General features: G+C 42.0%; 1 protein-coding gene across 5 annotated transcripts in view; it reads right to left on the bottom strand.

Moving 5' to 3' along the window:
- Positions 1–12,372, bottom strand: part of SLC4A11 (solute carrier family 4 member 11) — a 98,087-nt gene that overhangs the window by 16,735 nt on the left and 68,980 nt on the right. For all 5 annotated transcript variants that reach the window (XM_033007063.2, XM_033007061.2, XM_033007062.2 and 2 more), the window contains 7 exons: positions 9,863–9,988; positions 8,962–9,075; positions 7,920–8,052; positions 7,537–7,610; positions 2,682–2,931; positions 1,834–1,940; positions 510–678 (listed from right to left, as the gene is read on the bottom strand). In XM_033007063.2, the coding sequence (XP_032862954.1) occupies positions 510–678; positions 1,834–1,940; positions 2,682–2,931; positions 7,537–7,610; positions 7,920–8,052; positions 8,962–9,075; positions 9,863–9,988 (973 nt within the window). The remainder of the gene's footprint in view (positions 1–509; positions 679–1,833; positions 1,941–2,681; positions 2,932–7,536; positions 7,611–7,919; positions 8,053–8,961; positions 9,076–9,862; positions 9,989–12,372) is intronic.

Here is a 12,372-nt window from a genome sequence, read left to right on the forward strand (position 1 = left end):
ATAAATCAGATCTATCAGACACTGAGCATACTGTTTTACTCCATTTCCACCTTTTCAGTTGGAGACTAACAGCTCCAAACACTTTTCTGATGCTTAACTGCAGCACATCATGCTATGACATTTATGCAGGTCATGGACTTCATTTTCAAAAAAGTCTCTGTACTGCAAAAGCAGTACAAATATCATCACGCGTCAGACACTCCTTAGGTATCTGGAGGTACATCCACAGACCTCAAACCGTACAAAATATCTATGTAACATCCACACTTGGGCAAAATAAAAACAGGCGGAGGTGAGTGAGCTCATTGATGCTTTTGTTTTCGACTCTGTCACAATATTGTGTTCGGGGGAAGGTGAGGAGTTAGGCAGTAGACTTACTTTCATCTGTGACAACAGAAGTTCTGAAACACACGTCCTGAATATATTCTCTGATATTCAGACAAGCAGTGCTGGGAAGAGACTAGAGGATGTCCCTCCACAGAGGAAGAAGAGTACCAAAAAAGTATTACCTGTTCTCTGGGGCGTTTGTGAGCGAGGCCACAATGTTCTGCTCTATGAAGAAGAGCATCGACAGGAGGAACCCCAGCCCCATGGCGCTCATCACTGACCCAATGGAGAGGGACTGGACTGGGGCCAGCACGAACAAGCTCTCAGATGGGTTGTAGTTAAATTTGGACACTGGAAAGAGGAAGGCAATGATGTTAGGAGGCGCCGCCTTGTCCAACCATCCACATGGACTCAAGTAATGTTTTACCCACACCGTGAACTATTGGGAACCAACGCAGCAAACCAGGCGTGATGCTCTGGCATGTGGGAGCCAGAAGGCCATAGAAGATGGCCTCATCTGGCTGTTTTAGCTTATTTTTTTCCTCCATCCTCTCAGAACTTGGCTGCTATCCTGATTTGACAGATTACTGCTAGTTCTAGTGAGGCATTACATAGATTTGAGCAAAACAAAACAGGGAAACTTGTTTTTCACAGATGCAAGGCATTTTTAGATTAGAAAACCTTATTTCTAACTAGCAGTATACTCCTCCTGCTCAGTTAATCAACTGACAGAGGCAGTTTAAAACTTCCTCATATTCAACAAGCTGTGCAAGGCATTTTAGTATAAAATGTCCCTTTACTGCCATTGGAATAAATCCATGACTAGGGATAAATCACACATGGCCACACAACATTTTACAATCCAACTGGATGGAATGGCCATCACAGAAAAAAAAGCCGTTTCTTATTTGTTTCCATACATTTCCTCACATCACTCGCTCACGTCACCACAGGACAATGCAATTCCTGTCCCCATTATCACTTCCTGATATGGAAAAGCTGATCTAGTTGGCCAATGAATGGTGTCTCATTTTTAGATTTCCTTGTGTAACTTAGAACTGCCCAGATGCTCTGCACCATTTCACCTAAATGAGGAAAACGTAAACTGGAGACAAAGAGGACAGACTGGGATCATCAACTCTACGTCTGCATGGCTGGCAACAACCCTTCCTGCCTGCTAATTACTCTGCCCTTTGTTCTCTGCCAGAAATTGTTGATCCTCTTTACTGTAAGAGATACATACTTTAAATTACGTTGACATTAAACGACACACTGGAATCATTTGTCTAGAGAAAAAACTTCACTTAGCCTTGTTTGATTAGGGTTTTGAATGAATTAAATATAATATTGAGGAAATTTGAGCTCTTAGGGTAGGTGGTGGGAGGTACATGCAGTATTTGTGAAATTATATGGAAGAACTTTGCTACTTTTTAGCAAAACCTTCCTAGGATTTCATCTCTCTCTTCCACACAGGCCAGTATTCCAGAGAATAAAAACATAACTTACTTTCAATTTCCTTGAAGATATAGGAACCCACAACAGAGAAAGTCAGAACTGAAATCGGTAAGGCACAGTCGGACAGAATTTCACGTACTCTCGCGTGCAAATATGGGCTGGAATTTAAAGACAAAAAAATTCCATCAACACCATGCTGTAGGGACAATCGTTCAGTTCAGATAGCATTAATGCTTTAACAAGTGAAAATTCAGTCCAATCTTGCAATTCTAAAGAGATACTTGGAGAATTAGTCTTTAATTCAGCCTTAAATCCTCTGGAATCTATAGCCTTTGAAGGTTGATGAATGCATAAGCAAAATCCATAAAGAAACAAGAAACTAAGATGCAAGCTATAAAAATGTCCTCCAAGCACCAATCCACTTTAGTTTTACTGCTCACTCAATAATTTCAAATGAAGAGTTTTAAGGGCAATGTGAGTGCAACCCAAACTGGAGCTGGGCATTTGACCCCCAAGAGCACACTGAAGGTACATTCCCAGTAGACTTTCCAGTACCACCAGGGATTTTTGCCCACCAAAACGGTTCAATGCCGATTTGGGGGGAGTTACAGGAGTTCCAACAGGAAATACATGGTTCACCCAAAGCTTTCTAAAAAGTCACTTGTGACGCCAAACCAAATACGGAAGGGCATCGTCCAGTGACTGAACATTTTGTTCTGCTGCTAACATTTTCCAGGTGGCCAGCCAAGTTCATCTGTGGCTTTGGCTTCCACCACTCCTAATGGAAGAGTTCCACCTGATTTTTCTGGGTGACAAAATTAAGATCTAAGCCATTAGCCACTCCTCACAGATAATATGAAATAATCAGTAGTCTGAGCTCTCAGGCTGAAGCAACTCACCTTTTCTTAAACTGATAGAGCGTATGACCCAGCCAAAGGGTACCCAACATCAACATGAGACTAAGGACGGCAGTTTCACGTCCATAATGCACATCATGCGTGCCTGTTTGATTCTCTAGGGACATGGATCTGCTCACTGATGAATTCATCAAGAAGGTGGTATTGATGCCGAGGCTTGGAATAGCATCAGCTCGTGCTTTTTCCAAGTAACTGTCTCCTGTGCGCCCATGGTAGTAATATTTCTTAAAAACTGTACAAACAACCAACAGGCAAGCATTAGGATAGGTTTGTGACAATCAAAGCAAGTAAAATAAAGTGATTCTTTCTTGCTTGATCATGCAGTATTAACGTTATGCTTCACCAGGTTTATAGCTCTACCCCTCAAACCAATGAGTAGAAATCAGGAGAGTTGCTTCTCTTATGAAGCCAGCGCTTTACAAATTTATTGTTATTTTAACAGGTAAAAGTTAAGTTCATCTAAAGCAACAGTTTGAATTGTAAGGACTTCCAGTGCTATATATTTATGTGATTCCTAGCACTGGAATCACTGCTTTAAAAAAGAAAAAACAAACATATATGTATATAAATACCTACGTTCAGCAGCCTGGTAAACAAATTCCATCAGGATTTCTGAAAAAATTAAGAGCAGCCAGGCTGCACAGATCCTTAAGCAGACTACAAAATGTTCATTAATTACTTTTCCTCCAAGGCTGGTCCAGATTTTAAAGATAAGTGTTGATGACATGCAAAACCTGGCAGAACATTTAAATTTACACTGCAAATTGAAAGAGAGTTAAACAGAGCACCTGCAGTAAACCTGTACAAGCGAAACTCCCAGTAATGTCTCTGGAACTGTCCGTAAATGTATTAGCTTAGCTCAGAGGCATTTGTGTAGGTAACAGTTGTAAATGCACTCTTGCTCTTGAGCATTTAGACAGCTGTGTTCCCATTTCTACGGCATCGGGTGGCTCCAAGCATACAGATGTTGTTCTGGGATAATTTCACCTCTTTGGCCTGAGGTGCCACAAGGAGCAAGTAAAACCAGAAGATGGGAGTTGGGCTTTGCAGCCTTGGTACTCCCATGTTTTGTGATCAGGTGGCAGCAGGCAGCCCTCGCTCTCCCCCATACCAATGGGAAGATACAGGAGAATGAAAGCCACCACGTCAGAGCTCTGCAGTCCCTGTACCTTTCTTTGCTCTAGTGAAAATATCTCTTCAAGCTTTGCATAAGGAAAGTCAAAAGTTTAGGGCAAGACCATCCTCTTTAGACAAAAATACAACAATCGAATTTAGGCTATAATGCTCCTCGCAACATTTCTCCCCACACCCAAGCAATAATCAAGTTTCTGAAAACCTCAAGCACCTAAGCTTTTCCATCTGCAGCAGCTACAGGGAAAACAGGCAAAACAAACTGTAATTCTAAATATTTGAAAACAAGCAAAACAAACTTTAAACACTCTCCCCAAAGCCCAACTGGTATTCGCAACCACCTCGTATTTGGCCAAAGCACCATTTGTGTTACTGCTGGTTTGGAGCTCGCTCCAATGTAAGATGCCTCATGTTTAGCCATGCTGTCATTTTAACAGCAGTAATAATCTTTCTCGTACCACTTTTATGTTTTAAAAGGAGTCCAGGCATTTGACAAGCGGATGGGGTCAACAGGGCATGTAGGTCACAAGAAGAAAGACCAGTTACTTTACATTCAATACTTCTGTATATAAACTTAAAGATCATAGAAGGTTTACAGTTCAAGATTTAACCTTTCAATTTGATCTCAGCAGCAGCCAGAAATGAGGAGACCGTTACACTTTTAAAGCACAAGAAAGGTTCCTCCAGTAAGGAGAAAATTTCATTACGACCTCCGTTGGCACTGGGTATTTCTGCATCGCGTGCCATGGAAGAGGCTCTGCTGTCATTTCCTCCCTCCATCCTCGCAGCTGTGTCCAGCCCAGGCAGGACACCCACATCTGCTTTGCAAACAGGTAAACTGAGGCACGCAGCACTGCTGTGACCAGGCACAGAGCAGGCTGTTGGAGGATTTGCAGTTTGTGGTTCTAAACATTAAAGGACACTTTCGTCATAACGAAAGCGATTATGGCAGTATTTCCTGGGGATTAGCAGCTGGCCAGGGCTAAAAGCCTGTTCATCTCAGCTGATCCTAAGTGTTAGTCTTAAAGACACACAAAATTACTGAGCATATTCTAAACTGACAGCACACATAACCCAGCAACTATGCAGAATGTATTTGCATGCCTCCGTATTTAGATTTGGACTGGAACAAAAAAAAAAAGTTAGTTTTTTGGTGGTCTTATGGATTTTCTCAATTTCCCACACTTGGCTATATTGCAATAATACATTTGGGGCTGAGCACATCTTTGGTGCCGAGCACATCTTTGGTGCCTTGCATTCAGCCTGACTGCATCTCTCTACCCTACCTCTCAGGCTGAAATTCCATTTACAGCCACCTCAAAATCAGGTAGAATTGCTCCACTTAATCCTGGATACAGGGAAGAAACATTGACTTTACTCTTTGTATTTTAATTAAAGAAAGGAGAACATGCTAAAATGGCTAGTGGAGGCCTTCATCCCGCATGGCAGGCTTGCTATAAAGTATCTGATTCCTGCAGATTTATAGCTTGTTTTTAACAACAGAGCAAAGTGAGTCTTGTTGCCCCAAATCAGACAGCAGCAAAGCAGGTGGTGTCCTCGCTGAAACAGAGCCATTCGCAAACCTAGCGCGCGCTCAAGTTCCCTCCAACAACATTAACCCGCTTTGTTTGCTCCAGCCGGCTCACCGCCGTTTCCTGCAGAGTGCAGATGTCAAGATCAAACAAACACAGCTTTGGTGGCTGGGCGACATGGCAAAAACAAAGTGTCACCAGGATAGCCTGAACCCACGTGGCGCGATTCCTCTGTGCTGCATCACATCCCTCCCCCCTTCTTTCCTGCACATTGTACGAGTACCTCGCGAAAAATCAAGGCTGAGGAAAACATATCTGAGCAAGATCAGCATGTGCCCTGGCATGCAGGGAGCCCAAAGTTGCTGTCAGCTGGCTAGCCATTACCAGGACACGTTTAACAGCACGGAGAAGATACCAGCTTTCTCCTCCTACCTAGCTGCTCAAAGTTTTGAGTTGGGAGGGGGAGATGGCAGCAGCGACCATCACCTCCTGCTACAAAACAGGAGTGGAAAAAGACAGATGAGCATGCAGCTGTGAGCTGTACGGGTGTCGTGTTTAAATATGAGCACTGAGAGGGTTGAGGACAAAGCCTGTGCCTGCCAGCATCAGTGTCCTCCTGCATCTTGTGAAGGTGGCTGGACCTGGGGTCCCATCTGTTGAGGCACTGAACGCTCCCAGATGCAGCTGAAGTCAACGTGAGCTGGCGAATGAGTGGAGTGTTGGTTTGATTTTATTGCCGTTGTTCCTATAAATTCAGCCCTTCCCAAATACAAGGGAGAATTACACTAATGATGCTAATTAATTATCAGGATCCTCTCCTGTCCCCACTGCAAAACTCTGAGGTACTACTAGCATATTCCTGAAAGCCTGGCAGCTGAGATCAATGGATGCTTTCTGTACGTTTAACCTGCACCCCACTCCTCTGTTGTGGGAAATGAGCTCTTTGCTACAGCAGCATCATGAGAATTTGCATTCACTAACTTTTACAGAGCACTTCAATGTTCTGTTGATGAGCCCCTTAGTGCCACAGGGAGACTGTCCCACACCTCCAGACCAGGGCACTAACAGCAACACATCAAGCAAAGCTCACAGCTACACAGTGAGCAAGGAGAAAGCAAATTATCCCCAAACAGCTTCTCCTTCACTAAGCTTTGTCTAAACAGGATATTTGAAAGATGCAGGTGTTCTGAAGAGGAAAAACACACTCCTGTGATTGCACAATCAAAGCATATGCTCAAGGAGCCAAATTAAGGATTCCCAATGAAGCGAGGAAGTATCTCGCTTCAAATTGCTTTGCAGTGTCAAAACTGCTCTTCGAAGGTGTTCTCCTGCATGCAAGATACCATAATGAGCCAAGCCTGAGAATCCTGAAAACAAGGGATGTGCTCAGTGTGCTTAGGTATGTCCTGAAGAATTTCAAAGGATAGCCCAAACTTGAGGCTGTTGGACAGTACGTCATAAAAAACAAGGAATGCAGACTTGGCCAACTCATCACTGGGATGAACAGAAAGGTTGCCATTCACATGACATTTCTCCTAACAACTTTCATCTTCACAAATACCTCCTGCCAGACCCGATCAGGAGGAAGAGAGGGGCTAGAGAAATTTGTGAAACCCTAAGGCTGCTCACGGATACTCACCTAGAACTAAGCCAGAAACGGGGACCAAGTGACTGGAAGGGGCTGAATAGCTTTAGGAGCACGCAGGAAAGCACTGCAGTCCTTATGGTGCCACTGAAAAAGGATCTCAGAGCTCATGTAAGAATGGGCAATCTCAGCCCATCTTCAAACTCCTCTCCATGTAGTATTTAATAATGTGGCAAGGAAAGAGGTCTAGATGCACTGCATTTAAGTTGGACCTTTTTTTTTTTGTTTGCCAGGACCAAAGAGACTAGTATCAGGAATACTTTCACAGCAACATTAACATGGTTTCTCCATTTGTTAAGACGAGACACTAATTCTCTCTTGGCTAACTGAAATCAGAGCTGATAGAAATTCTGCACATCCAGGTAAACTGCTGACACGGGGCTGCTTCAATCACACTTTTTTTTTTTTTTTCCTGAAAACCCTGAATTAACATGGAACAAGCAAACATCATACATATTTGCAGCTCTGTATTTCCCTTTGACAAGGAAGCAAAGCAGAGATCTGCACTGAAAAACGTTGGAACACTTACCTTTAATAATACCTTTGAAAGCATCAAGCACAAATGTGATGGATATAAAAAGTGCAATTATTTCTTCTGTTGACCTGTGGAAAAATCCCAGGAATTAATATAGCCATTAGCAGAGCCTGCATTCAACTCCAGTCAAAGGAAAATCAGCATATTCATGCATTTACATGAAAATATACCGAGTTTCGTTAGACTCCAACTCAGGAAACAAACCCAGTGAATCTTTAAAAGCTTCTTTCAAGCTAGAACAATAAGCTGATATGATACTAGCCTCATCTCGCAAAATACATTTTGCAGCAAGTTTGTAATTAAGGAGCTTGTGGAATGTATAATTTTTCCATTTGCTGAATAATCAGATCAAAATATGACTTCTTGAAAATAGCTACCTTTTAAAGAGCTTCATCAGAAGACTGAAATTAAAGAGGGAGTACATCACAAGGAAAAAGCTGTTCCACAGTCCAATCCAGGCATAGAAAGCACTGAAATCCAAATTGTAGTCATCACAGATTCCTCGAATGACTGCAAAAAATGAGGCATTTGCGTGTCAGATTAAACTTTTGTCATCACTGCCCTGCGATTCTCATCTGCTTGATGTCCAAAAGAATCAGTTTCAAGGCTTCACAACGCACTTATGGCAGACACCATTAAAGCCCTGTTCTTACACTCCTGGATGAACACTGGATCAACAAACTGTTCTCCCCGTCCCCGTATCTTTCCTTCACTAGAAATGGCGAGAAGCACTTGGAAGAATATTCTCCCACACTGCTCAAATCATCTCTCCTAGGGATCAAGGCCACAGAAGGCAGCCCTTGGAATGTGCTCTTGCTGACATTTTAGGATGCTGTTGAGCAAAGGATCTCATACATGATTTTGCACCATGTTTATTCACTCACTGCACTGTGGATAAAACTTCACATCTTAAACCTTTCAAACTAGTCATAGACCATCTAGTTGTTCCTATAGATATTGAGTTTGTTCCTTTACATCTCTGGCTCAGTAATATCAACTTGCAGATGTAATTATAAAGCTACTGCTCACACCTTAACAGACCAAGAATAAAAAATTAAAAAAAAAAAAAATGCCAACCAACAAAAAATATCCCGTCTCAGGCTCTTATCAAGTTGGTTTAATGCAGCCACATGAGAAAAATACGATCCATCAGATGAAAAAGATTTCCTCCTTGAAGCAGAAAACACTTATTCTCACAAAATGTTTTTTTCTCTGCCAGATGATTCCTTTAGAAACCAGCTTTAACTAAACCCGAATCAAATTCCTCCCCTCTCCCTCAGCACCAGAAGCAGCTCTTTCGTATTGATTTATTAAGTAAATGTAACTAAAGCTCTAACAGGATTGCAAGGTTCTTGTACAAAGTCCCATTACACCAGTGGCAATCACATCAGTCTCAATGTACAAGTTTGACAGACTTACCATTGATGTAGAGTGCTAAAGGAGCTGTAGTTAGGAGTACAACTAGAGGTTGCCCCGAAAAGAGAGCGTAAAGCAGCCCTCCAATACACTGGCCAACGATTGTCTTCTGCACATCTATGAATAATTAGGAAGGATGGAAACAGAGTTTTTAATCAACACGTCCCTGACCAAGGAGCATTCACAGAGCATAAGCCAACCATAAGTGAGTAAGAGCAATGCTTAGAGGGTATATAGAGGTGAGACACTGTGAAAGAAGTGACTCTTTGCCAGAAAACTTGTACCAATAATTTAGAGGAAGCCATCAGGTTTCCAGGTGTTGAACTATTAAAGTTTGGTGGGGGTTTTTGCTTGGTTTTGTTTTTTTTTTTTTTTTTGTTGTCTTTTGTTTTGTTTTTTGTTGTTGTGCTTTGTTTTGTTCTTAATTTTTATTTTAAACAGCTATAAAAATATAACCAGTATTTGTGGAGGCCTTCAGGACAAGATTTCAACTAAGACTCCTATGAACTGTAACAGCAGTACGAACTACTTCAGGGCCACAACTGGGACAGAGCAAAAGCAAAAACATCATCTGCTATACCAGTGGTTTGGATATTGGTTATCAAACTCAGATCAAAAGCACAGAAACTTGTACTAGGAAAAATGTGCAGATAACTACAGGATTAAAGTGAGCATCATTTAAAAAGAGAGTAGCATATACCTGTATGTGTCCAAGTTAGATATTACTATCCAAAGCACTGTTCAATTTTTCTAGTTTTCTGAGAAAGTCATGAACCTACCAATTAGAAAAACCTTCAGTGGTTTTCTTTCAGTAAATAAAAAATATCAAAACTTTCTGTGACCAGAGCTACCCAGTTTGAATACACGGAATACTATAATTGATGCACAAAACAGATAAACTTACCAATGGCTCCTCGGGTGTTTTCATCATTGAGTGACCCAAATGCAATGGATGGAAGGAGGCAGGCAAAATACAGGAAGATCATAGTTGTGATGTATTTTCCTATAGCTCTGTTGCTTCCAATAACACCTAGTGTAAACCATAACAAAAGTTATGTTGGTACCGCCCATTCGTAAAGCACTGAAACCCTACTCAACTCAGCCATATGTACCATTAGTTCTTTTCATGTTGAAAGGCAGAAGTAGAAATTCAGTCCACACTTTAATCATAAACCTATAGGTAGGTCTTCAACATGTGATTTTGCACAACCATGATCTGGGACCAGAAGAAGCAGCACCAACATGGCACCAGACTGCTTCAACAGACATTTCTGGCATTGTCAAAACAGGAAATGCTGGAAACCTTTTGTTCAGTTTTGCTATCCCCAAAGGCTTGGAAAAAGATCAAAGCAGAAACCATAAGTTCAGGGTTTATAAACCCCAACACCTGCCTTTTTAACACCAACTTTATCAGTGTTCTGGACTATATTCCTAAAGAGCTTCATGATGATCGTTGTCTTCACAACTCATGGTGCTTTGGGCAGGAAAACATGAAGCACTTCATTTTTCTCTAGACAGAAATCTGAGGTTCTAGGCTTGAATCAATAACATGCTGTGCTGAGCCAATTAGTACTAGCAGACTTACAAAAACAAATAGCACAAGAGGTCAGGAATGCGTACATTGAGAGTTTTGCTTTAAAAAAAGCCCTTCTGAAAGAACGGCTTGCTTCTTTTCCATCCACTCACCCCCTCTCATCTCCATCGGAAAAAACACACCAGGCCAAAACAAAAGCAGCCAGAAAGAGAATTAAAGTGTCAGAATATGAATTTAAGGGCCTCTGAAGTAGCTTCCCTTTCCTGTTTTCAGGCTGATGTCCATCCCCAGTGAGCTCACATCACACAAGAGAAAGGATAAGAGACGACAACAGCTGATACTGCTCGAGAAGAACGTAAGTTTTTCCACAGAACAGCCTCTTCAGAAAGGATGCACCCGAGGGGGCCTTTTCACACAAAACCTTGAAACAGCCTTCAACCTGTTTGTGCCACCATCCTTGACAATGCTCCCGGTGAGATACTTAAACAAGCTTGGAGTTGCCCAATTCTCCTTCCTGGAGGCCTCCTGAGCATTGAATTCCCACACAGGCATCTGCCCCTAAGCTCCCAAACGCCCACCTAAGCCTTTGTTGGCATTAGTTCCTCGCTGAGGGAGCTACAAACCAATGATTTGAATCAGAGAAGTAAGGGCTTCGTATGAAGAGGTTGTTGGTGCAACATGGAGAAAATTTGGACATTGCCACAACAGACTAACTATCACTGGAATGAGAAAGAAAAAACATCTCACTCAATGACTTGGAGACTTTATCTGTTTTCTCTACCAGTTGTAGTGCAGAGATAAGGACAGGAGGATAAACAAACAAACAAAAAAAAAAAGGCAAAAATGATGTGTAATGAACAGGCATCTGCATGAATAAGGGACACCTTGTGATGGTTCTTATTCAGACGCGAGAGGAACAGACATAAGTAGGACTTCTGATGCTCGGCATCCTCAAAAAAAAGGGCAGGGGCTGAAACTTGACAAGAGACATCTCAAGCATGCAAGTATGAGCCTGACCTTCCAGGAGTCATAGGACCAGCTGTTTCGAGGCAGATTCCTTTCAAATTTATTCTGAAGATTCAGAAACCACAGACCACATTCCTGACCACTCTTGGCAACCAAAGGGACTGAAATTCACTTCTTGCAGATTAAGTTTTCTCATGTGATCTTGAGTCCAACAGCTGTGGGCTCCCCCTCCCACTCCCAAGTGCCCAAGACTTTTAGAGAAAAGGGAAGACTTGGTGGGGCAAACAGTGGACTGAGTGGTAGTTTTGTAAGTAGAAATGGTCACATCCACATTCAGAGGACTCTGCACCACTCCAGAATACCTGTTTTTGGACAAAGGAATCTTTACAGCATGAAAGGTCAGAGGCAATGCCTGAAAGCTTTGAAATAATTCATAAAGAGACAGACAACTGGGACCAGAGACGCAACTTAAAAAAAAGGCTCACTGACTGAGCAGAGAAAGCTATGTAAGTAATGAGGCCCTTTCTAATAAAACCTTTCAGGTAAATAAACTATAGTACGAGACAGCAGAAGGAAGGAAGAAGACTCAAAGAGCATCAAAAAAGCTGACGTATGGCTTTTAGTTTCAGCTTCAATCCTTGCAAAGCAAGCAGCAGGAGTCCTTGCTGATCAGGGAGGTGTTTATGCCACACATCATGGCTAGGTCCAAGTCTTCCACTACAAAACAGTATTTTCTTTAGTCCATAATCAGCCATATGAGATCCATGGAGCAAAGAATCCCGTCTGGTGGGCAGCAAAATTCACTTCATAATGGAGACAATAACTACATCAAATTAAACGTACTCTTTCACAAGTATGATTAATCACTCTTTAATTGCAGTTCAAATCAGGAGCAAATACTGCCCCCTTGTATA

The sequence above is a fragment of the Tyto alba genome, unplaced genomic scaffold (assembly GCF_018691265.1).
Source record: "Tyto alba isolate M040663 unplaced genomic scaffold, T.alba_DEE_v4.0 Super-Scaffold_6, whole genome shotgun sequence".
Lineage (NCBI taxonomy): Eukaryota > Metazoa > Chordata > Aves > Strigiformes > Tytonidae > Tyto > Tyto alba.